Here is a 27,770-nt window from a genome sequence, read left to right on the forward strand (position 1 = left end):
ACAGAAAATAAGTATGAAGGTCTGATGCAACCTTACCTCCATGGAAGAAACAACTCCTAAGTCAAATGCTGGTGTTCACCCACATGCTTTATTTGGGGAAAATCTTGGAGAAACATCAAATAATTGTAAGGAATTGTGCCTGTTTACTCATAAAGAATTACTTTTTTTTGAGACTAAGATTTAATCTTAAAGTAATCCTTGATAAAGAGGTGAGATTTAAATACTTGACTAATAAATATATAACCTAAGCCAGGTGCCGGTGGCTCATGCCTGTAATCCTAGCTACTCAAGAGACTAAGATCTGAGGATAGTGGTTCAAAGCCAGCCAGGGCAGGAAAGTCTGTGAGACTCTTATCTCCAATAAAAACCACTAGAAAAGCGCAAGTGGCACTGTGGCTCAAGTGGTAGAGCACTTGCCTTGAGCTGAAGAGTGCAGGGACAGTGCCCAGGCCCAGGGTTCAAGCCCCAGAACCGACCCAAAAAAATATATATATATATATAAAGCCTAAGTTATCAATAGAAAAATGTATACAAACATCTGTTTCTTACCCCAGATATACATATATAGAGAGGGAGATGTATGAATATAGAGAGAGATAGAAAAACAGAGAGATGTACATATATCTATATCCATATTTCTCTTTATGTATGTAGATACAGGTCTACAAATAAACATCTGCTTTATAATTTGCAATCTATAATTTGCCAGAAAGAATATGTCTCAGAGCCAGATGTACTATAAATTTAAATGCATTCTTTGCCATTTGGCTTATTTGAATGCTAGTGTACTATACAACAGGAACAAACTCTGTCTAGGTCATGAATTAATTACAAAGAACAAAGCAATTATTCCATAAAAAGTACTTATAAAAGAGGAAATATTTAATAAGTATTTAAAACCATACAGTAAGTTCCTTCAGGGTAGATATTGTGTTTTATATTCTCCAAGCCAATTAAAGCACCAGATGTTATCTTGAAAATAGAAGGTGAACCCAGGTGAAAGTCCCCTACCCACACAAAGGAACTTCCACCCCAAAGGAGTTATTTTCTTCACTGGGCAAACAGAGCCAGAGGCTCCCCACTGCAGCCTAGACAACAACTGAAACACAGTAAACATAAACCCTGAGAATGGCTCCAGCTGGGCTCTGTGAGTGTCTCAGGAGCTAGCCTCACAGGGAAAAGCTACTGAATGCTGACAGGCACCAACCCTACCCAAAACCTAGCCTCATCACAGCAACTGCAAGCTAGAAGAAACAGCCATCTTCCTCTTTTGTGACACTCAAAGCAGATCTTTGAGTTGGTTCTTTGAAAAAATTAACAAAATTGACAGACCCATAGCAAATCTTATCAGAAAAAAAAGAGAACACACCCAAATAAACTCAGAGATGAGAATGGAAACATCACCACAGAAACAACCAAGATTCTGAACATTATAAGGGAATACTTCTCAAACCTTTATGCTAATAAATTTGAGAATCTGGAAGAAATGGACCTTTTCCTAACAAATATCAACATGCTGAAACTAAACCAAGATAAGTTAAACCAACTTAACAGGCCCATATCAATTATTGAAATAGAAACAGCAATAAGAGACTCCCATCTAAGGAGAACCAGATGGATTTATAGCTGAATCCTACAAGGCCTTGAAAGCAGAATTGACACCAATACTCCTCCTCCAACTCTTCAATGAAATTGAAAGAGAAAGTTCACTACCGAACTCATTCTATGAAGCCATCATAACCCTCATCATAAAACCAGGCAGGGACTCCTCAAAGAAAGAGAACTATAGACCCATTTCTTTGATGAACATTGATGCAAAACTTCTCAACAAAATTTTGGCCAATGGACTTCAACAATTCATCCAAAAAATCATGCACCACGATCAAACAGGATTCATTTCAGGGATGCAAAGCTGGTTCAATATACGCAAATCAATTAATATAATTCATCACGTCAACAAGAGCATGGATAAGAATAACATGGTTATCTCAATAGATGCAGAAAAAGCATTTGACAAGATCCAACACCCCTTTATGATGAAGGCTCTGGAAAAATTAGGAATCCATGGGACATTCCTCAATACAATAAAGGCTATATATGACAAACCTACAGCCAGCATTATACTTAATGGTGAAAAACTAAAGCCATTTCCTCTTAACTCAGGAACGAGACAAGGATGTCCACTCTCTCCACTTCTCTTCAAGTTAGTATTATAATACCTAGCTACAGCAATAAGACAAGATGCAAACATAAAGAGGATCCAAATAGGGAAAGATGAAGTAAACACAAACTCTTTGCAGAAGACATGATCTTGTATTTAAAGAATACCACAGATTCCACTTCCAAATTACTAAAGCTGATTCAAAACTTTGAGAAAGTAGTAGTGTATAAAATTAACCCTCAAAAATCAGTGGCTATTCTGTATGCCAACAATGAGAAGAATGTGGCTGAAATCAGGAAAGCAACTCCACTTGTAATAGCCCCACAAAAAATAAAATACCTAGGAATTAACTTAACCAAAGAAGTGAAGGACCTCTATGAGGAAAACTTTAAAAACCTGAAAAAGGAAATCAAAGCAGAACTTAGAAAGTGGAAAAACCTCCCATGCTTCTGGATTGAAGGATCAACATCATGAAAATGGCAATACTTCCCAAGGCTATCTACAAATTCAGTGCAGTACCTATCAATATTCCAACCTCATTCTTCAAGGAAATAGAAGAGGCAATCCAAAAATTCATATGGAACAATAAAAGACAAGCAGAAAAAGTCAGATAAGATAATGTTAAATGAAATGAACCCCAAGATAGGGACACAAGTGGATTTTTCTTTCTTGCTATTGTTTCTAAAGTATTTATAAGGTACCATGTGATTTTTTTTTGTTGCTTTGTATGTCCCTCCCCCATGATATAACCCCTGTTTTCACTGTATTTGATGTTGGTATAATTTGGGGAGGGGAAGGGAAAGACAAATTGTTTAAATAGGGATACAGGTTGACCATTGCACCAATGAGATGTACAAGATGCTATGTTGAAAAGGGAGCTTTACAATTTAGGCGGTGGGAGGGAAGGGATGGTAGGGGAAGAACAAAGGAGGAGGCAACAATGCTTGATAAGAAATGCACTCATTACCTTGCTCGTGTAACTGTAACTCTTCTATACAGTATTTTCACAATAAAAAAATTAAAAAAACAAAAAATATAAAAGGTGAATTGCCACAGTTTGAAGTCCAATAATAAAAGTCAAATGGAAAATTTCCAGAAAGAATTTGTCATGGTAAACAGTTATAAATGAAGACTATTTTATGAATAATTTAATAATTATTTGCACTGGCATAAAAACTCTAAAGTATTATCTGCCCCTGAAGAAGACAAGGAAAGAAGAAAGACATGCTTACAGCTAAATCACACTACAAGAAATAGTAGAAATGGCTCCTGGAGAAAATGCATCATGTCAAAATATATGGTCATAGAATGAAAATTCAGTAAAACCTCTATGGTTAATATTTAGAGCAGGCAATTCACAGGTAGGAACTCTGAAAATAGAAAGAGAATACCTCTGATTATGATAACAACATCGCCTCAACCTGTAATACATAGTAGGTCAAAATAGAAAAACATGAATATTACTTCAGTTAGTAGCAGGTGGTAGCTGATAATGCAGGAGTCATAGACTGAAGAAAGCCTCATAAAGTTTACTTTGGACTCTCCAAGAGTAATGGATCCAAGGAGAGCTGCTCAATTGATTGTGGTGAATGACATAAGTGTCCATAGCACTTACCAAACAAACACTTCTCTATTCCGAGCATTGGAAGCTAAATGGTAGAGTCTCTGATGAACATTTTATTGAATCTACTTCTGGATTTTATATCAGTTTATTGCTACTCCTTTGAGTTACCAATTTAATTCTTGATTTTGGAGAATTTTCATAATTATTTATTAAACAGCTAGCACCCGTAACACACTAAGCTTGATGTTATTCAGGACCCAAAAGAACATGAGTAAATTTAAATCACAAACCCTGCCCAACTTTATTGTTGAGTCCTTTAATAACCATCATTTAATTAGCTTTTAGATGTTAGCTTTATCAGCTAACATCTCAGCAATACCATTTCTCTGCATGAGTAACATATAGTTAAAAGAAATCTGATCCTTTATCCAAATGCAAAATTGAGTATTAAGTGATCCATCCAACTACTGAATGTAGATCTGAAAAAAAGAATTTTATCATAGCTTAGTTGTACTGTGTCATTTGCTCATTATGTGACTTTTTAGATTGATTTTCACAACGATTTGTAGGACTGAATGCCTTTGTTTCCTCAGAAGAACCTTATACCAGGTATTCAATAGTAAATGTATGTATTGCTCCTCTTTAATTTAAATAATACAGTACATAATATTTGTAGGTAAAATAACAGAACTGAAGATAAACCTGTTAAGTGAAATAAGCCAAAATGAGAAAGTCAAGTAGTTGTATGTTCCCTCTTCAATGAAGACTCTATCTCTAAAATATGAAGGACAGGAATGTAAAACAGGTTCATTTTGGGAGGCAGGTACCAGGAAGAAGGAGACAACAAAGGAGATAATATCAGATGTTGCTATGGTGGAAGTATTTTATAGAAATATATGAATATAGAGCAACAAAACCTACTGACATTGCCACAGAAGTAGGGAGGAGACTGAGGAGATGTTGATACAGGAGATGGGTTTAATGGTGTTCTTCATATGCAAATATGAAAACATACAACAAAACCTCTATGTACAACTAGTATGTATTAATTAGAAGGGACAAACAAAGATTTTCCCTTTGCCTATAGATAGATAGATAGATAGATAGATAGATAGATAGATAGATAGATAGATAGATAGATAGATAGATGTTTTATTACATCACTTTGAGTTCATGAATATTTGTTATATAACATGCTTTTAAAATATAAATTATCTGCTAGGTATCTGCTTAGATTGTCCAAATGGCCATCTTCACCACAATTAAAGTCCAAACTCCCAACCCTTCTAATGAAGTCTACGTAACTTGTCTTCCTTGAGACTTTAACTCAGGGTATCCACTATCCACGCCCTACTCGTGCCTTCCACAGGGCTAGAGCTACTAAGGCTATTGCTCAAACTTACTGCTACCCCTGATCGTACCTCTACCACTGGACTTTGCACTAGGTGGTCTTTGCTAGGAATAATCTGATCTCTTCCTTTTGCCTTCAGTTAACAGCCTAAAAGCCATCTATTTTAGAGAAGTCTGTCTGTACCAGTTGCTCCAAAGTAACATAATGTGAAATTAAAGTTCTTTAGACCTATCAGATTGTTTCAATTAATGAGTCCCACAAGCACACCAAAAAAAGTTAGCCCTGTAAGAACAGCACCACCAACCATGTCATCACAACTAGCCCCCAGAACACTATTGAGAGCAAAGGAGATAATAACTCTTCATGAATGTATGGATAAACAAATGAATGAGTGAGAGGCCTGAGACTTGTGAGATGGGAAGGGAAGATGGTTTGGAAAAATACTATCATAATCAAGACAGAAAGCACTGAAGACCTAAATTTTAAAAAGATAACAGCTTGTAATTTTCTATCCATGCTGTTGATCATAGGATCATTATTCTTTCATTTCTAAAGATATTTTCCTTCTTATTTAAGGACCATAAATCTCATGCTCTGATTTAGAGATTTGCCTGCAGCTAAGCAAGAAGCCACATTTGTATTATACCAGCAGAGTGACTAGCTTTCAAAAATAATTAGCTGCACTCCTGGCTCTGTGTCCCTTCATTTACTTTGACAAATGCTTTTTTCTTAGCGTCCATGGTCTTCTGTCACTGATGAAAATCTACCCCTTATGCTGTTAGTGAGAGCTCATCTCCAACCAGGAACAAATAAAGGAAGAGAGTAGAATGAAAAGAGATGCAAAGAAGGTATACCAGTTCCCCCAGCAACCTTAAATCAAACTCTTCCCTATTTTAGATATAGACTTGCTAACCTTGGGATGGTTTCATGTTCATTGGAAGAAGCAACGAGAATCTACAGTCATCATTATATGTTTGTATGACTTGCCTTGTCTCTCATCCTAAAAGGACTTCCATATTTGATAAAAAGCAGTATTATAAACAAAAAATACCCTACATTTATTTTGAGGAGGTCACCAGAAAAAAAATCAGAAATCGGGTAAAAAGCATGTGCTTTTCATCAGAGCCTTTCAAGGATAGGAAGAGTAGTAGCCGATTACCTAACAGTGGTTCAGAGTGGAACCTTTCCCAGCTTTCTAATTATGTTGTAGTGGGCAAGATGCACTGCCTGATTGTCTTACTTGGCTTGCCTTTGACTCTGGCCTTCACCCAGTCTTTTCTTTCTTTTTTTTTATTTTATTTTATTTGTGAACATACTGTACAGAGGGGTTACAATTACATGGGCAGGATAATGCGTACATTTCTTACCAAGCATTGCAGCCTCCTCCTTTTGTTTACCCTTCACGTCCCTTCCCAGCCTCCCCCCTCCCCCCCAATCCCAATCCTTCTCCTTCCCCCCCCTTCCCCCCCCCCCCCCCGCACCTACGTTGTAAAGCTCGTTTTGGACATGACAACTTGTACTTCTCATTGTTGCAACAGGTCCACCTGTATCCTTAAACAACTGGTTTTTCCCCATCTCCTCCTCAAGTTATACTGACATCAAATATAGTGAAAGCAGGGGTTATACTGTGGGGGAGGGACATACAAAGCAACAAAGAGATAATCTTATAAATGCGTTATAAACACATGCATGAAAGAAAAAAAACATTAAAATACCCAGTCTTTTCTTTCTAACTGAAATATTATTTGATTGTTTTGTGACAAAATGTAACATAGCCCAGACTGGTCTTGAATTCACTGTAAACCCAGGCTGACATCAAATTCATGATCTTCTATCTCCTCGTCAATACTAGGGTTATATTCTTGTGACCATGTTTGCCTGATTGGAATATTGTTAATCGCTTTATTATTTAGCTTTATCTCTCAGTTCTGTGTTCATCTGGATATTTTTCATTTAGAAGTAATACACTGAAATTCTCTTGCTCTGTAAGTTCATATTTTAGTAGTAGTAGTGGCTTGTTATTTAGGTTTCCTGGAGGGTGGAGACTGGGTTAAGCTCTTCATTTCCAGTTCTAAGATGGAGCTGTCAATTCAGAACTAGATTATCAGGTAGGTGTAATTAAGTCTTGTGCTAGTTAATCAAAATATGATTAGATAAACAATGTGCTATTTTGCTTCAAACCAGTAAGATCTTCAAAGGAAGGCACTTTCAACCACACATAAATGTTTCAATGTACTAATTACAGTTAATATCCAAGTATTTGCTGATATGGTGTTTCAAATACCCAAACTTAACTTCCAAAGAATGTGTTTAGTCTCCATTAAATGAAGATTGCCAACTGAGCAATTGCTATTACTGAATAGCTGTTTCTATTGCATATTTAGCTATATCTTACCCTTCTCTTAATTTATTTTCAGCCTACTCTTTTCTAATAGCATTTGAGGAAGAACAAGATCTGAGTAACCAGGATAACCTTTGAACTCTTCTAGTATAAAATATCTACAGGGAAAAAAAACATAATATGGAAACTTCATTAGTCAGAAGTCTTTGCAAACAATGGTATCTTTCTTCACTCTTTGAGCCTTAACACACTGGGAGCAAATAAGAAATAAAACTTTAGAAATCCTATATTTACATGTTGCAGCTTAGTACAGGTTCTCCTAATAAATAGGAATTTTCTTTGAGCTACAGTTTTTCAGTTTCCTGCATTATTAATTGCAAGTGATATTTTACGAGGAACAAACAAGTAAAATAACAATACCTCCAATTTATAGTGGATATCAGTAGGAAAATAACACACAAGCAGCTTTGCTGGAACAAATATGTTTTCTTTATCTTATGAAATGTGCTTTCTAGGGAACTGAGAAAACAACACAAGTCCTCTTAAAGAAGAAAAGCTACCCAGGTAAGCACAGAAAGCAGCTTGTTGAATAATGCATATTTTTTAAGTATTAACAACTCACCAGCTACATCTATACTGATTCTAATCATTCACATAGCCCCGTTTCTGTGGCAACCCAATGACAGCAATTACATGGAAACACATGTTACACTTATTTCACTGTACTGCTTTACAGTAGGTCCCAGAAACCAAGAGGCTCATCTGTACACTCACTCTGAGAATACTGGGTTTGTCAGGTTTAGAAACTCATTTCCAAGAGACATTCTAAGCAAAATACTAAAAAAGACCTCCTACAGATATTTAGGTCCCAGAACACTAGCAATCTCACTGAGACCTTGGAATAGGTGATACTCACATATCTGGGCTTAGGTTTGAGACACAGGTTTGAGCATGGTAGAAAATATTGTTGTATTGTAAGCCAAGTTGAAGCCTTTCAAATATAATGCAGGATAATTATCCGAAACCAGAAAAGCCAGGTTTCTACCTGATAGCCTAACTAAAGTTATAACTGCTTGTGAAGATAGAGAAGGAAAATCATCTCTCATTTTCTCAGTGACTGGAAATGGAAACAGAAAAGCGGGACGGGCTGGAAGCAGACAGTAATAAAAGCAAGTAGTAGGGAGAAACAGAGAAACAATGTCTTCAGGAAAATGGTAATGAGGGCCCATCACACTGCAAAGAATACGACAGTTTAGCTAAGGAATTTTTAACTTCTACAAGGCAGAGAGGCACAGTCTCCTGAGAAATGAGGTTTGGAAAGTCGATCTGAAAGAGCTTGGTGTCCTGACAACACCACTGAATGTAAGTATGTAGGCCCCACATTAGTAATGTCAGGCTTGGACAACATGCAGGAAGAGTTTATATAAATACATGTAAAAATATCTATACTTTCAGTGAACATCTTTAAAGTTAATGTGCATATAAGACTTCTACTAAAAAGAGTCTTTAACTTCCATTTCCTGCATGAGAAACAGGAAATATTTCTCTCTTGCACTCACTCCTGCCCTCTTTTAAGATGACTCTCTTGAGCCATCTGGCTGGACCCTACCATTTCCCATAACAATACACTTGTTCTTTAAACTCCTTGCTTTGCCATGTTCAAAAAACAAAAGACTTCTAAGAAAAGTTTTCAAACATCTCCTTTTATTGAACTCAGGTCATGCTTTCTCAGCAGGTACTCACTCTAACTTTTGAGCTATTCCACAAACTCATTTTTGGGTTTTGATTTTTTATTATTATTTTTGAAATTGTTTATGATTTTATGAACAGGTTGGCCTGTGATCTTCCTATTTGTGATTTCCTTTCTTACTGGGATGACAGCTGAATGTATGAACCAGCCATTGGTTCAGATGGATTCTTGTGATTATTTTTGTCTATGCTGGCCTCAAACCATGATCTTCATCCTGTGGGTCTCCACTTTCCAAGTATCTAAGATTACAATATTGAGTCACCATGCCCTGGCCTAATATTGAGTCTTTTCTTCTTCCTTTTCTTTCTTAGTATTTGTGTTTGAACTCAGGGCTCTGTAATTGCTAGGCAGGTACTCTTGTACTTGTACCAGGCCCTCAGCCCATTTTCTTATTCTGACTTTCCATACCAGACTCTTTGCACCATCCCTCTGGACACATGGTAGTTTGTACCTTGATGAGACCATTACCAGAATAGCAATATGTCTCCTTCTTTTAAATGTGAAGAAGCCAAGAGAATAAAGTATCTGAAGATAACAATGGCTATAATAACTATTATCCGAATATTATAAGACTGTGGAATCACCATCTAGTCTACTGAGCAGGGACATCAGTGACCTCTACATAAATGCAATAATAGCAATCATGTTTAAATGGTATGTTTCTCAAAGTGAAGCATACAGAGGTTCTACAGGATTGATCCCAGGAGTTTATTTTAAATGCAGATTCCAGGGATCTGTATTCAGAGGACTTGTTGTAGTAGTTGTTGTTTTTGTTGTTGTTGTTAATGTTCCTCCAGTGGGGTTCCAAGTACCTTTATTTTAGTGAGCTCACTGAAGGATTTCTCTATCTCTTTATATCATTTCTATAACTTTGACATCTCTTTCTTTCTTGTATCTTTAATGATGCAAGAGAGTTCCTCTTCTCCTTTAAAACTCTACAGCTTTTGACCATCCCTCTTTCTTCAATCTAGTCACTTGTTGGAAAAGTGCCATAGTCTTCCATTTGATTGAGGATCACTGTATCAGGTCTCTTCCATGGTGTATTTATGGGGCCTATGTCCAATCTGTACAAAGAGGATAGTCCCCCATATGATAAGCATTATAAGTGTAAGAAGTGAAAACAAGAGGGAACATTGAACCTTTAGATTTAAGTAGCTCTTTTTTAAAGTTCTAAATAACATTTAGGATTCAAATAGTGTTTGACTGTGTTTAGTTTCTAAAGAGGCATTGGAAACCACATAATAATATTGCTGCCCTGCCTGACCCAATATTAATATACTGAACATAATCCCTTGCATTATACAAACCTATATTAGCCTGAAGGGTCTAGCAAACACTCTCATTTATCATCTTATCTTTAAAGCTAGAAAATGAAAAATCCATTTTAATACTCTACTTGTAATTGATATCTTTTGAACTTCTGAACACAAGATTTTCCACTTAAGTATTTTTCTTCGCCAAAGAATCATATATATCTTAATCCACACATATTTCTTTCTCTGAAGTGACAGTTTCAATGTAAAATAGTCTAAATTAATAGCCAACTCTCTTCTACTTTTCCCCTCTGTGAAATAATTTACAGTTTCTAGGCACTCTGTTTTTATAAGTAAGCAGCAACCAAAGATTAGGAAGGAATCCAACACAATGAATTCTCTTGGCAAAATAATAAATTAGCTAAATTGTATCTATTAAATCACCTATGCAGCTGGCAGTAGATTTACTGTTATACAATAAATGACAAACCTTCACAAGGGTTTTTCACTATTTTGTCATGTGGTTATAGCTTTCCCAGTTTCTTCCTGTTAGTTTTAGGCTGCATTTCTGTTCACAACTGACAAGCAGCTGACAAGGAAAGAAATATTTGAAAACTTGGCTACTGGTAAAATTTAACAGAATTTTTCCTTTGGGGCAAAAAGAAAAAAATCATATTATTTTAAGTACAGAAAAATAACCTAGGATCTCCAGAAATCAATTATTTCCTTTCATAGAAATGCTAGTAATCCACAGTAAACATGGACAATTAGTTTATCTATGACTTATTTTCCTTATTATCAAAGTATAAACCTCATTGAAAAAAAAAAACTAGAAAAGAAAAATCCAGATTCCAATATCTCACACCTGTAATCCTAGCTACTAAAGAGTGTGAGATCTGAGGACAGCAGTTCAAAGCCAGCCTGGGTAGGAAAGTCTGTAAGATTCTATCTCCAATTAACTTCCAAAAAGCCGGAAATGATGCTGTGGCTCAAAGTGGCAGAGCACTAGCCTTGAGCACAAAAGCTCAAGAATGGTGCCCAGGCCCTGAGGTCAAGACCCAGGACACACACACAGACACACACACAGACACACACACACACACACACACACACACACACACACACACACAGGATACCTTGAGTTATATAATAACTGCTATAATCTGTATTAAAATCTTAATTGCCCATAGGTATCAAGACTATCTAATGATTTTATACCAATACTAGGGCTTTAATTCACAGCCTGAGTGCTATCCCTTAGCTTTTGGCCTTAAGGCTTGCTCTCTTACCACTTGAGTCACAGCCTATTTCCAGGTTTTTGGTGACTAATTGGAGATAAGAATCTGAAGGACTTTCCTACCTGGGTTGGCTTCTAACCATGATCCTCAGATTGCAGACTCCTGAGTAACTAGGAGAGACTATATATTAATTTTAATATGTAAATGGTGACAGAATTAAATAGACAGCACCCCAAAAAATATTATTTATGAACTACAGAAGACAGCCAAAGCAGGATAAACAAGGAAAGCGCAAAGATCACTTTCAGCTTCCCCTCACTTTTCTCCCTTCCAACAACTCAATAGCACTCAAAATGGATTTTCTGACCTTCTACAGAGGCAGGTTAGAATCTCCAAACATTAAGACATCACAAAGAATGAACAGGCTGTGGTAAGTTTTTCCAGTTTACTGCAATCAGACCATAAGCTTTTCCCCTCCTCTCATATTTCTCCACCACTGTCCACTCTTCCTTAAGACTATTTTAAAAGCATTCAATGTTTACCTGTTTCTATGGGGTACCATTTCCATATGAAACTTTCCATACCACCTTGACTTTATATTGAATGGATGTCTGTGCTTTCTCCTTATTAATCTGTCTTTGTCTTAAATTTGAGATGAGTAAAGGCAAGAGATTTTTCTTGCCTTATAATAGATACAAAGACTCTAAAAAGAGAAAAGAAGAAACTGATACATCTTTACTGTCCTCAAGATTTATTGCTGGCTTTGCCAATGTGGCAAAATTTTCAATAAATCATTTATATCTATCTTCATCAATGGTTCCCAAACTTTCAAATCTTATTGTACTTTGAAGTCTTCACTTCTCAAACAACCTATCTTATCTACTTGCTCACTTAACCATCTACAATGAAAAAGACTACCTCTTACATTCAGGAAAAAGATCTAGCATCTTTTCTTTTTTTTTTTTTTTTTTTTTTTTTTTTTTTTAAATTGTATTTTATTTTATTTGAGAACATACTGTACAGGGGGGCTACAATTACATGGGCAGGATAATGCATACATTTCTTACCAAGCATTGCAGCCTCCTCCTTTGTTTACCCTTCACTTCCCTTCCCGGCCTCCCCCCTCCCCCCACCCAATTTTGCCCCCCTCCCCCCACCCAATTATACCCCCCTCCCCCCCCCCCACACCGACATTGTAAAGCTGGTTTTGACATGACATTTTGTTCTTCTCATTGTTGCAACAGGTCCACCTGAATCCTTAAACGACTTGTTTGTCCCCATCTCCTCCACATGTTATACTGACATCAAATATAGTGAAAGCGGGGGTTACACTGTGGGGGAGGGACATACAAAGCAACAAAGAAATACTCTTATAAACTAGCATCTTTTCTTAAAAGAAGTAGGCAAAACAGAATAAATTGTCTGGCAGCAGGCCACTAGGAGGAAACTCAAAAACAGGGGGGACTTCAGATTTCCTAGGGAACTATTCTTTCTACCTGGACAAAAGGAAACATACACACTTATACTAGAAGTGAACAGAGGCCTGAATATGATAGGCATGGTACACAGAGACTACAGAAACAAGGGAGAGAAAGGGAAAAATGAAGGAGGAAGTATGTGAGTAGGAAAAGCCAATTTAGGAAGGAACGCCCACAAAGAACATAATCTGTCACTGACCTACCCAAAAAAGGGTATCTCCATTATCTCCATTACACCTAGTTATTAAAATTCTTAGGCTGTTTCACTTATGTTCAGAGAATGGAGGACCAAATAATCTCAGATCTGTATCATTTGTTTATAATACAGTGACATGTGAATTTATGTGTAATATTTTGGTAAAAGTAATGAGCTTGGTTATATGTGTATTTATCCTGTACGTCAATATTGTTCTCAAAAAGTATCAGGTTTAAGATTAGCATTTAAGAACTCCAGGCAGAAAATGCAATAAGCTGCTCATCAAATCAATGGCAAGCCAAGAAGGTAATATCTAAAGGACACCTTCTCTCACAACCCAGCTTGTAGATAAGGGTGGAGGAGGGACTGTCAGAGTTGTGTGGCTTCCAGTGGAATGCAGGAATCACTCATAATCCCTGTCCTGGGGGCATATAAATACATCAGTTCTTTAACTCAGTAACAAAGGGACAAGTGAGATTCATCTTAAACCTCAGCAAGAAGGTCAATGGATAAACAGCCATTATATTTTTGCTTTCTGTATACCTCTAAAGAATCAAACAAATAAAAAATGCACTCGGAAGCTGTCTGCTCATATCCTGCATTCTCTGTCTTGTTTGACAGAACAAAAACTCCTCACAGGCACAACTATTCTTCTGCTCAAAATCTGAATGTTGAACACCACAAATCCGTCGTGAAAGTTCAAGAGAAAAAGTTTGTATAAAGTTGGAATTCCTTGCCAGGAACTGGTGACTCATGCCTGCAATCCCATTTACTCAGAAGGCCGAGATCTGAAGATTGTGGTTCAAAGCCAGCTGAAGACTCCTACCCCCAATTAACCACCAAAAATTCAGAAGTGGAACTGTGGCTCAAGTGGTAGAAGGGACAGTGCCAAAGAGCTGGGTTCAAGTTCCAGTACCAAAACACACACACACACACACACACACACACACACACACACACAGAGAGAGAGAGAGAGAGAGAGAGAGAGAGAGAGAGAGAGAGAGAGAGAGAGAGAGAGAGAGAGAGAGAGAGAGAGAGAGAGAGAGAGAGAGAGAGAGAGAGAGAGAGAGAGAAAAGAAAAAGCAGGGGTCATTGTTCAACTCACATTTAACTTCTATATTGTTCAACTCAGTACCTATCTTCTATATAGTGCATAATCAAAAAGTATTTATAAATGTTGAGATCCAGTTGACTAAATAAATAATAGTATCCTAAAGCTTTCTTTCCTTAAGCACTTGCTACTCTGCAAATGTGTCAATCCAGTTTCCTTTTTTTTTCTTCAATTTCCTGGACTAATTTATTCAATAAATTTATTCTCCAGAAATCTTTTTATTGTGAAAATACAGTACAGAGGGGTTACAATTACATGGGCAAGGTAATGAGTACATTTCTTATCAAGCATTGTGGCCTCCTCCTTTGTTTCCCCTTCCCACCCCTTCCCATCTCCCACCCCCCCCTACCCCCACTCCCCCCCCAACCCCTAGTTTCCATTTCAATGGCGATGACACATCTCCTGTTTTCCTTATCCCCACCTCCAGTGTGCACACACCTGCTCTCAGGAGGATTTCTTGGAACCTGGCCTCCCTGCAGAAGTCCTGCTGTGGATCATGAATGACTGCAACAATTATCCAGTCTTGGGACACTGACAGAAAACTCAGGATTTCTAAGTGTGCAGGGAAACTTTTGCACTTTCTTTTCTCTCCCCACAGGCATCAGCTTCCCTTTTCTGGACCCCTCATGGGCCTTGGACTAACACATACAATTGCATTTTCAGGGATTACAAAAGACTGAGCTCCTAAGGAATAGGTCATTTGCACTTCCTTGTTTCCCTGCAGGCATTTGTTTTGTTCTGCTAAACCAAGAGTGAATTGGCAAACACCTGGAGACACAGGAGAGGAAATCCTGGGTATTGTCCAATGAGCAGATATATACTGCTATTTCAACCTAAATGCCAGCCAGTTGTGACAAAGATGATAACAACTGAAGCATTGTTACCATTTATTATTGTGTTATTAAACTGTCAAGAATAGAATTACTTATACTTTTATGTGAAGAATGAAAGAGTCTGGTATTTTTAACTGTATATTCACATTCAAGAGCATTACATAATGTAGATTTTGTGAGCTTCCTAAAGTTTAGGAGTTAGTGGCTAGATTAATTTTTTCACAGTTTTATATTTTACCTATAGGGTATTTTTTAACTCTTTTATATTTATCTGTAAGGTATTTTCTTACTGTTTTATATTTTATTTGTGGAGTATTATTTTTAAAGTTCTATGAAAATGGCTCACTTTGGAAAGTAATATTTTGTTTTGCAGAGATGGAGGGAATGACTAAGAGAATGATGTAGGGTAACTCTTGACAAGAGGTATATTGGAAATGACTGTCTAGCTCAAAATAACCATTTAAATTACTTTCTTCCATAACAACAGCAAGGTACCCACAACTAATTTTGGAATTCAGGATCTACCAAGCGAATTTTCAGCTGTTATCAGTATGGCTCCAACAGTAGTCAGAATAATTGAAACTCTGTCCCCTAGAATAGACTCTACCCAGAGTCTCTCAGTCCCTGCCCTAACCTTGTCATGACCCAATAAGGAAAGGAGATTAACATGTGGCACTATGGGGGAGGGGGGGGTGGAGGATTCCCCTGGACCAGATAAACTCTGCCCATCACTATCATGGAAGAGAGTTAAGTAGTCCAAACCTCTAGACACTTCACCTTCTCCCTACTGAACCAAGTCCTAGAAAGACATTAGAGTGAAGTTGGTCAGTAAGGTTCCTTAAAAAAAGAAAAAGAAAAAATTTTAAAATGAGATTAAAAAATGTGATACACACACACACACACACACACACACACACACACACACAATAGAATTCTATGCCTCCATCAGAAAGAATGACATTGCCCCATTTGTTAGGAAACAGAAAGACTTGGAAAAAATTATATTAAATGAAATAAGCCAGGCCCAAAGAAACATAGGTACCATGGTTTCCCTTATTTGCAATAACTAGTATATGTCTGAGACAAGCAGAAACAGTCAGATAAGTTGATGTTAGGCGACATGAACCCCAAGACAAGGATTCAAATGGTTTTTCTTTCTTGCTATTGTTTCTAACATATTTATAAGATGATTTCTATGTTGCTTTGTATGTCCCTCCCCTATGGTATTACACCTGTTTTCACTGTATTTGATGTTGGTATAATTTGGGGAGAGGAAGGGGAAAACCAAATTGTTTAAATAGGAATACAGGTGGACCCATTGCAACAATGAGATGTACAAGACATTATGTTAAAAAACGAACTTTACAACTTTGGTGTGGTGCAGGGCAGGGGCAAGGGGGGGAAGAGGGGAAGGGATGGGAAGGGGAAACAGAGGAGGAGGCGACAATGCTAGTAAGAAATGTACTCATTACCTTGCCCATGTAATTGTAACCCCTCTGTACGGTATTTTCACAATTTAAAAAAATGTGATAGAAATAGACAAGAAGAAAAAGCAGAGAGATCTGGTGTTTCAATACAAAAGATTATACCACAAGCACACAAAGGGAAGTAGAAAAGCATTGGAGGAAGAGCAATACACACACACACACACACACACACACACACACACACACACACACACACACACACACACACATGCAGGATCAGGGATCAGGTTGGGAGAGAGACAGAGATAGACTGTCTTAGATGTCTGGCAATCACCCAGACCTTTGTTTGAGGACTGCTGCATTAATAATTTTCATCATTTGTTGCTTTGGACTCAATTGTGTATGTCCTCACATTCACATTTTATGACTCTAATTCAAGAAGGGACCTTTAAAGAGGTAATTAAGGTCAAATGAGATCTTAATATGAAGTCCTAGTCTAAGAGGATGAGTGTCCTTCTAGGAAGAGAAAGTGGCATTAAGGATGCATCCACATAGAGGACAGATAACTGCAAGATGAAAAGAGAGGCCTCAGGAGAAAACAATTTTGCTGGAATTTTGATATTGGGTTTTTAGCCTCAAGAGCCATAAAAAAACAAATTTTCTATTGTTTAATCAGGCTAGTCTATGTTGTTGTAGAAACTCTAACAGATTAATACAGAATCTGTGGACTATTAGGATAAAAGGATAACATTAAAATATCTTTACTCCCTTTCTGTACTGTGGTTATTGTACACATTCCAAAATGTGTACATTTTTGTTCTAAAAATGAGCTCTACTATATTCCTGTAGACATTGGATTTTGTGTGTTTACATAATTCTAACTCTGGGGAATGTAGAGTTCAATGGCAAATTTAAACTGGCACTCCTGAAGTAATGTTTTTCAAGAATCATTCAACTGTGATAATGAATTCAAAATGCATTCTGTCACACTAGGTTTGGTTGTAATTGTTTTGAATACCCTGAACCCCCCAGTCAAGTGTTTGAGGAAAGGCTTCTTTCTTATAACTGATCAACATAGGCTCATTCTCAACTTAGCCTTCAGAAGAGAATCCATCCTAATTTACAAAGCAAATGTTAGTTCAGACATATTTGTGAATTTGGTTATTAGATCATTCTGATCATAGCAAAAAAAAAGTTCCTGGGTTCTACATTTTAAGCAAGGTTTCTATATTCAGACCTGGATTCCAGGCTTGTACTTTTTCACAGTATATGAAGCTACTTCCTTCCTTTTTCTGTATTTGTTTAGCTGACAGACGCTGCAAGAAGGAAGATCTGCTTGTCCAATTAGTCATGCCTACCCATGTTTGAATAAACGATCTTGTCTACCAGAGTGCCCTCAACAGGAGTAGCTCTAATGACATCCTGAACAGGGTTCAGTGCTCAAATAGATATCCTGTGTGCCAGAGAAGTGGGGTGTTGAATAAGTCTGTATTCTCCACACCAATACAGTGGTGGATAAGTCTGTATTCCCCATAGGCCCAATTAATATAAATGAATAGAATTTGAGCTATTTAAAGAATTCCAAGATTTAGTATAAGAACCTAGTAAGCACCAAGATGATTAGTAAAATTATTTTACTAGGCTGTTATAATTCTGCCACATGAAAATGACTATTCACCTTTTAATCCTACCTCTATACTCTTTTAAATAATGTAATCTGACAATGAACCATTAGTTCACTGAGTCCAATTGGTTCAATTATAAAAATGAAGACGTAGACCCCCAAAGAGATGTGTGTCTCTTTCTACTTAGAACTTTGTTTCATATATTACTCTAGCTTAGGTAATTACCAAACAATGAGTAATTGTATATACAATTACCATGTAATGAGAAATAACAAAAATAAAATATGCATCCTATACAATAGGTTATATTCTCATTTAAATGATACTGAAATGGAAATACAGAGAGTTTATCAACCAAATTTACCCCAGTTGTGTTTAGCAACACAATTTCCTGCTAACCCAAATTTCTCTAACACTGAAGTTTGTGCTCAATCCTCCTTCACAATATTGCCTGAAAGCATCCTTTGGATAGCAAAGTCTGAAGATTCCATTACAGACTAAGCCTCAGGCACTTGACACAATAGACATTCATCTTCTACGAACCTCATTGTCTTCATATTGGAAAATTATTTCTATGAAGAAAATTTGGCTTGATGTCAACTTCCAGTCCTAGTATGGCATATTCTCAGAACCCTCAGACTTAGGTAATACTGGTCTTGCTGAGAGAATAGGTTTATCATAGGTCTAACAAATTCACTCTGTTATTTCAAATTAGGTGCACTAATTTGAGAGGTAAATGTATTATAGGCCAACTTGAGGGCTGAGAAATTGGTACTTATATTATAGAAGAGTCAGGTGCCAATGGTTCATGCCTGTAATCCTAGCTAATCAGGAGGCTTAGCTCTGAAGACGGCAGTTCAAATCCAGCTAAGATACAAAAGTCTGTGAGATTCTTATCTCCAACTTACTAGCAAAAAGTCAGAAGTAGAGGTATGGTTCAAATGATAGAGGGCCAGCCTTAAGCAGAAAAGCTAAGGGACAGTGCCTAGACCCTGAGTTCAAGCCCCAATACCTACGCAAACTTTTTTTTAAAAAGCATTCATTACATGTGTAATTGTGTGCTTTAAAAAATCCTTACATGTTATTGTCTTGTAGCATGGAAAATTGCCATCTATCACATCACGTCAAAGCTGCAATTAGTAACACACAGAGATCATCAGGAAAATGACAAGAAAAACTGTGCCCAGGCATCAGTAATCCATAATACTGGATTAATTGTGAAAAAGAATACAATCAGGAGAAAGGCTGTATCTTTGCCACTTAGGAACAGTATCTATCATTGGGCAATTCATTGAATACAGCAAAAAATTTCCATCTTGATTTCTTAAGCCAAATGGTATATGTCCAAAGCCTGGCTTTATTAGTTAACATGAGCACATTCATCAACTTCCTGTGCCTCTGTTCCTTTCTCAACTGAGAGGCTACGCTTATCTCATAGAGGTGTCCAATACAAGATAGGAAATTGTGGGTTCCAAATCAATATTCAGATTTTAGAAAGAAAGCCTTAGAGGTGAAAGCTGAAGGATAAAGATGTAGGTATAGTGGAGTTAGTGTAAGAAGTTCTCAACAAGGAAACAGGATAAGCTACTGTCAGGAAGTAGAAAAGTACAGACCTTATACTGTAAAAAGTGAATAGTACCATTTTGAAGGAGGAGGAGGAATGAGAAGCCACAAGAGGAGCTGTTAAAAGCCTGAAGTACAACTTCTATTGTTGATGAAAAGTAACAGAAAAGCCCAAAAGTTAACATGAGAAATAATCAGTTAAAATGAGTGTTCTTTATGACTCATCTATTAATATTTTATGTTCATATTCCAGAAAAAGCATACTGACTTTAACATAATTTGTTCTTGTGATTTAGATATTTAAACTTTTTATTATATTTCCAGAGACTTCTCTTTAATTATACTGCTTGCAATATATTATACCAAATTTCAAATTGGTCCTGGCTTCACCTTTTTTATCGTCTGTTGATATATACTGGATTAACACCAATCCCTAAATCCCATTTCTGCCAGGAAGCCTTTGTTGATAATCTAGATCTTATGATTTCCTTCCAGTTCTACATCATCACTTATTCAGTCTCCCAAATACTAACTTGGAAAAACTGTGGGCTGGGAAGGTGGCTCAATGGTAGAGTGCTTGCCTTGCATGCATGAGGCCCTGGGTTCGATTCCTCAGCACCACATAAGCAGAAAAAAAAAAAAAAAACTGGAAGTGGCACTATGGCTCAAGTGGTAGAGTGCTAGCCTTGAGCTGAAGAGCCGAGTTCAGGCCCAAAACCAGGCCCAAAACCAGACCCCCTCCCTCCTTCCCCCCCCACCACAAAAAGAAAAGAAAAACTATAACCTATAACATAAAATGACAGGCAATTCTTTCTTATCATTCACTTCTGTAGTCAAATGAGGGACTGGTGGATAGAGAGAGCTAAAGTCAATTTCTAACACTGTAATCCTAGATATTCGGAGGCTGAAGTTTGAAGCAAGCCATGGAGCCTCTTTTATCTCCAATGAGCCCCCCAAAAGCCAAAGGAGTGGTAGAGCACTTGCCTGAAGCACAAAAGTCATGGACAGTGAGCTGAGTTCCAACCCCAGGACTACCCCCCCCCCCTCACACACGGGAAAAAAAAATACCCAAAACAAAAAGCCTACTTTCACTTCATGGGCAATAGACTCCTGTATCAGAGTTCACAATAAAAATCAGAATCTAAATACAAAATAAAAATATTCAATTAATGTATGCTCTAGTCACCGAGTGATTATTAATATTAAAATGTAGCCTGGTACCCAAAGCTCATGCCTACTATCCTAACTACTCAGGTATCTAAGATCTAAGGATCCGGGGGTAGTTGTGATAGGAAAGTCTTTTTATTTCCACTTAACCAGCATAAAGCTGAAACTGGAGCTGTGGCTCAGGTGGTATAGTGACATTTAGCTCAGAAGCTAAATGACAGCACCAGACACTGAGTTCAAGACGCACTATACACACACAAAGAGATCTTAATGTAAATGAAAAAAACCCACATAAATTACGAATACAGTATGATAGATGCTTGTGTATGGAGAAAATAAAACTTAGATAGATTTGCTATTTGTTATTTATAGGACACAACAGGATGAGGGTGAACAAGGAACCGGCAGAAGCTTCAGTTTGTCTTTTAGTTTTTGGTGCAAGTCCTGGTGCTCAAACTCAAGTCCTGGGTACTGTCCCTCTGCTCAAGGCTACCACTTGAGCCCACAGCTTCAGTTCCAACTTTCCTACCCTGCCTGGCTTGGAAATGCAATCCTAAAATCTCAGCTTCTTGAGTAGCTAGGAGTACAGGTCTGTGCCTCTGGCGCCTAGCTGTTTTCTTCCGTTGTTTCTCTTTCCTTTCTTTCTTTCTCCTTCCTTTCTTTTTCTTTCTCTTTCCTTTCTTTCCCTTTCTTTCTTTCTTTCTTTCTTTCTTGGCAAAAAAAGTTACTTTATTTCCAAAAAGTAAAACTTGATGGCTAAAACTTATCTAAGAAGCGGGCAATTACGTTGCATTTTAAGGGATCTCAACTCTGCTGGGAAGTGAGTACACTTTTGCCTTACAGCCTGGATTGTGACTTTAAATCCAGTTCAACAAGCCATCACAAGAGAGAAAATAGCCGACTGAGCCCAGGAGGCCTGGCTAAGGACAAGCCCGGGGCGGTTGGCGGTTTCCCGCCGGCGGACGGCAATCAAACCGTCGGTGACGTCAGGGGAGGACGACGCTCCCGGTTACCATGGTGAAGCCCCCGGCGGCCATGTTTACTGTGGTCAACTAAAACGGAACCCCAGGTGGCGGTGCCGGTGGCGGAGGCGGCCGAGCGCTGCGAAGACTGCAGAATAAGACACGGGAGAGGAATCTGAGTAAACAGTACTGCGGAGACGGAAGGACCATGGATGTCTAGTTAGGGGTGTGTGTGTGTGTGTGCGTGTATGTGTGGTGGGGGGTGGGGGGTGCCAGCGGAGTTAGCGGAGGGGGGCTGGGCGGGCTCAAGACGCGTTTCCTGTGGGGCGGCGGAACTCTTGAAGCGGAGCTCGCAGGTTTCCGTCCGGATTCCGGCAGCGGCTTCCGTCGCTCGGCGGAAGTGCGCGCGTGTCGGGGGGTCGCCGGAGGAACACGACGCTGGCAGAATCCCCCTCGCCGCCGCCGCGGCGTCCACGACCGGAATCATGTCGAGTTTGGCGGTGAGAGACCCCGCCATGGATCGATCCCTGCGTTCGGTGTTCGTGGGGAACATTCCGTACGAGGCAACGGAGGAGCAGCTGAAGGACATTTTCTCAGAGGTTGGTTCTGTGGTCAGTTTCCGGCTGGTGTACGACCGGGAGACGGGCAAGCCCAAGGGCTATGGGTTCTGCGAGTACCAGGACCAGGAGACCGCGCTCAGCGCCATGCGGAACCTCAACGGGCGGGAGTTCAGTGGGCGAGCGCTGCGGGTGGACAACGCCGCCAGCGAGAAGAATAAGGAGGAGTTAAAGAGCCTGGGGCCCGCGGCGCCCATTATTGACTCCCCCTATGGAGACCCCATCGATCCGGAAGACGCCCCGGAATCGATCACTAGAGCAGTCGCCAGTCTACCCCCGGAGCAGATGTTTGAGCTGATGAAGCAGATGAAACTGTGTGTCCAAAACAGCCACCAGGAAGCTCGGAACATGTTGCTTCAGAACCCACAACTGGCTTATGCGCTGCTGCAGGCCCAAGTCGTGATGAGAATCATGGATCCTGAGATTGCGCTGAAAATTCTGCATCGCAAGATACATGTCACACCACTGATCCCTGGCAAGTCTCAGGCTGGCTCTGTTCCTGGACCCGGGCCTGGACCTGGGCCTGCATCTGGACTCTGTCCAGGACCCAATGTTATGTTAAACCAGCAGAATCCTCCAGCCCCTCAGCCTCAGCATTTGGCGAGAAGATCTGTGAAGGATATCCCGCCTTTGATGCAGACTCCTATTCAGGGTGGAATTCCAGCTCCAGGGCCAATGCCCACAGCAGTTCCTGGCCCAGGCCCCGGTTCCATAACTCCTGGAGGAGCAATGCAGCCCCAAGTTGGAATGCCGGGGGTGGGCCCAGTGCCTTTAGAGCGAGGACAAGTTCAGATGTCTGATCCTAGAGCTCCTATGCCTCGTGGACCCATGACTGCTGCTGGCCTGCCTCCTCGAGGACTGTTAGGAGATGCTCCAAATGACCCACGTGGAGGGACTTTGCTGTCTGTTACTGGAGAGGTAGAGCCCAGGGGCTATATGGGCCCACCCCATCAAGGTCCCCCCATGCACCATGATAGTCGTGGCCCATCTTCACATGATATGAGAGGAGGACCAATGGCAGATCCCCGAATGCTAATTGGAGAGCCGAGAGGACCCATGATAGATCAAAGGGGTCTACCTATGGATGGCAGAGGAGGTCGAGAATCTCGAGGGATGGAGCCTCGAGCCATGGAGACTGAAGTCTTAGAAACTCGAGTAATGGAGAGAAGAGGAATGGACACTTGTGTGATGGAAGCCAGAGGAATGGAAGCCCGAGGCATGGATGCAAGAGGATTAGAGATGCGTGGCCCTGGCCCAAGTTCCAGAGGCCCTATGACTGGTGGAATCCAGGGTCCAGGTCCCATTAACCTTGGGGCAAGTGGGCCTCCAGGACCTAGACAGGTCCCAAGCATTTCAGGAGTAGGAAATCCTGGGGGTGGCATGCAGGGAGCAGGCATGCAGGGAGGAGCCATGCAGGGCGCAGGCATGCAAGGGGGAATGCAAGGAGGTATGCAGGGAGCAGGCATGCAGGGAGCAGGCATGCAGGGAGCAGGCATGCAGGGAGGAGGTATGCAGGGAGCAGGCATGCAGGGAGGAGGTATGCAGGGAGCAGGCATGCAGGGAGCTGGCATGCAAGGAGGAGGTATGCAGGGAGCAGGCATGCAGGGAGCAAGCAAGCAAGGTGGAGGCCAGCCTAACAGTTTTAGTCCTGGGCAGAGCCAGGTAACTCCACAGGATCAAGAAAAAGCAGCGTTGATCATGCAGGTTCTTCAGCTGACTGCAGATCAGATTGCCATGCTGCCTCCCGAGCAAAGGCAGAGTATCTTGATCTTAAAGGAACAAATCCAGAAATCCACTGGAGCTTCTTGAAAACTTGTATTCTCGGTGTTTTCTGTGGCACGTAGAATGGGTATATAAAACCTTCTGCCTCTCCACATGTAAACAATTGGGGTTTCATTATTCCTAAAGCCTGACTAGGTTTCTTGTCTTTTTATTTTCTGTTTTCCTTTTTTTTTTTAATTGAGGGTAGTGGGAGGAGGGATTGAGTCTGTTCATTTTAAGTTGTTGATATATAAAAATCTGAAGATTATATTATACCACATAAGACAACAACCAATATACAGTGATAACAAACTGTCTATAGTATGTTAACTATACTTTAAAAACATAAACACTGAAAGATGACTTGTTAAAATGCTAAGATTTGAGATTTTTTTTTTTTCGGTTGTATAACAAAGTAAAATCACCTCAGAACTTTAAGATATTTTTTGGTAAACCAAACAACAGAGCTATGTATAATGCTAAACCCTGCTTTAATGGTTTTGGAAATAATTTGAAACAGCTTAACAGGATGTACTTAAGTTTGTAGTATTAGAATTTTGTTTGTTTTTTAAAGCTGTGTCACCTGAAAAATCAAGGAATCCACCTAGTTAGATGTTGCTTTATCTGACTTTAGAGACTAGCAATATTTTGTACTGGCCTTGCCTGTGATGACTTCTGGGAAAGTTGAAGGAACAACCTGGTTACTTAAAGTCTCCGCTGATGAGACCCCAATGACTTCTTAATAACCTTCTCAAAGGTCATTAAGCCCTAAATCTGAATGTAAGTAATTTTCTCATATCCTTCCCAAGAATCAGTGTGGAGGGACCATTTGCTTGGAATTAGTTGCACAGAGCATTGGACTTTGCATAAATAGTGGACCATTTCATTCAGTATAGATCCCAGTTTGTGGGTAACCAGCTTCCATATAAGGATGGTATCCATTTGGTTTTAAAAAAAAATCAAGAGTTAAAAATATTACTCTTAGCATTTAACAAATTCTTTAGTTTTCTTGTTTTGTAGTCTACGTTTTACCAGGTAGGCAGAAAAACTCCTATAGACTATTCTTGTCAGTTAATACTTCATCTGTTAAAAGTAATGGAACATTTAGCCCCATTTTCATAAGAGCTACTACCTAATTTGGTTTTAAGATTTGAGGTTGGGAGTACTTGGACATTTGTATCATAGTCCAAGCAGTAATTAAGGGAATCCTAAATTCAAGAAGGTGATCTTCCTTTGGAAAAGAGAATCCCAATACCTTATGGCAGGAAGACATATTTAATGCAAGGAGAAAACTAAGACTTAGACATAGAGTTAATTTCCTTTTGCAAGTATTTTACATTATTATATGTGTGTATCTGGTTATACTGTTAAGTTTCCCATGGTCTGTTTCCCCTACAAGTAGAACAGATAGCTCCCCTGTACATGTGTGGTAGTTCTGGCCAGTTCAGCCTTGACTTGGCTACTTTGAACTTGTAGTTGATCCCAAAGCTTTCACTGACAGTCTCTGTTAAACATAAGTGTTATAGTCTTTGTTCTAGTAAAATCTCTGTAATGTTTAATAAAGACTAAATAAAAAGACTGTATAATTAAGATTGTATTTTATATGTTAAATTTTTTTTTTGGTCGTGGGTCTTGAACTCTGGGCCTGGGCACTGTCCCTCAGCTTCTCAGCTCAAGGCAAGCGCTCTCCCACTTAAGCCACTTCTGGTTTTCTGGTGGTTAATTGGAGATGAGTTTCACAGACTTTCCTGCCCAGGCTGGCTGGCTTTGAACCGCAATCCTCAGATCTCAACCTCCTGAGTAGCTAGGATTACAGGCATGAGCCACCAGCACCCAGCTTATATGTTAAATTTTAATGAGTGCATTATGTTTTATATTTTGTTTCTTGTTATGTTTTTTTAAGTTAGCATACATTAGATTTACAGAGGAGGATTTCATTATGACATTTCTGCACATGTATGCAATGTATCCCAATCAACTTTTTACTCCTTAAAACAATTTTAATGGGTTTGTTATATTTTCATACATGTAAATAAGCTAATTTGATTGTATTCATATTTATTCATGCCCCTCTTCTGGTGGTATCCACTCCTGCAATAGAGCCTATTTACTTTCTTGTCAGTATTTTTTTTTAGTGTGTATTAAATGCACTGAGGGGTTTTACCATGTTATTTCATAGTGCATAAATTTTGCTTAGAATAAACTATTGCTTTTCTTTTTTTCCTATCCCCCCAAAGTTTTTTAAATATTTTAAAATTATCTTTTAAAAATACTTTAAAATATATTTTAAATAATTTCTTTTTAATTTTAAAAAGCATCTCATTTTTGGTGCCAGTACTAGGGCTTGAATTCAAGGTCTGAACACTTTCCCTTAGCTATTTTGCGCAAAGCTAGAGCTCTACCACTTAAACCACAGCTTCACTTTTCATCCTTTTGGTGGTTAACGAACTAGAATCTCATGGACTTCCTGCCCAAGCTGGCTTCAGTCAGAGCTTAGCCTCCTGAGTAGTTAAGGTTAAGGCATAAGCTACTAGTGCCCAGCTTTCTTGAAGGACGTGGAAACTGACTACATATTTTTATGATTACAAAGGCAAAACAAAATCATACGAATTGGTGAAAATCCCTTCTGAGATCCATTATCTATATAGATTACCAATGACATCAGAAACAGCTTCATGACACTTTGAGCTGTGGTTGGTCCTTTCCACAGAGAGCACTGATGCAGGAGTAACTTGCACAGACTTTTTAAGTTCTAACAGAACTTTTATGCTGCAGTGCACTACTCAGTCCATCTCCCCTTCTCCCAGTCAAACAGACCACAAGTCCTGAATACAGGACTATACTGAATATAGGAATATACTGAATACAGGCTATATTCACTATAGCAAAAATCACATGCAGAAAGAATAACATGTTGTATAGATTTTAGGTGGAAAAAATAGCATATAAGTTACATTAAATGATTGAAATTAATACATAACAAATATACTCTAAGAATTATCTGCATTAAAATATAAATTATAAATGCAATTATAAAACTTTACAGTGATAATGGTATAGAAAGTTCAAGGTCAGTTGGGTGTAAGTGACTCACACCTGTGATCCTAGCTACACTCAGGTGGCTGAGAGGTGAGGATTATGATTCCAAACCAGCCCATACTCCAATTAAGCACCAAAAAGCCAGAAGTGGAGCTATGGCTCAACTAGTAGAGCACTAAATAAGTAAAATTGCTCAGGGACAGTGCCCAGGCCCTAAGTTCAAGCCCCAAGATCAACACCAAAAAATAAAAAAGTTTAAGCACTTAAGTACGGAGTAATTACAATCAGAATTTTTTGGCATCCCATATTTTCCCTAATATATATGGGATATAT

At 38.9% G+C, this 27,770-nt stretch overlaps 2 protein-coding genes across 4 annotated transcripts in view; one reads left to right on the forward strand and one right to left on the reverse strand.

Moving 5' to 3' along the window:
- The window catches only part of Prkg1 (protein kinase cGMP-dependent 1), a 1,047,684-nt gene that overhangs the window by 426,984 nt on the left and 592,930 nt on the right, over positions 1–27,770 (reverse strand). The window lies entirely within an intron of this gene.
- On the forward strand, positions 22,365–25,994 carry Cstf2t (cleavage stimulation factor subunit 2 tau variant). Its single transcript, XM_070021097.1, has one exon. It carries the CDS (start codon positions 22,506–22,508, stop codon positions 24,444–24,446), a length of 1,941 nt encoding a protein of 646 aa, XP_069877198.1. The 5' UTR covers positions 22,365–22,505; the 3' UTR covers positions 24,447–25,994.

Source organism: Dipodomys merriami, unplaced genomic scaffold, assembly GCF_024711535.1.
Source record: "Dipodomys merriami isolate MVZ:Mamm:240054 unplaced genomic scaffold, mDipMer1.0.p SCAF_14, whole genome shotgun sequence".
In the NCBI taxonomy this organism is placed as follows: Eukaryota; Metazoa; Chordata; class Mammalia; order Rodentia; family Heteromyidae; genus Dipodomys; species Dipodomys merriami.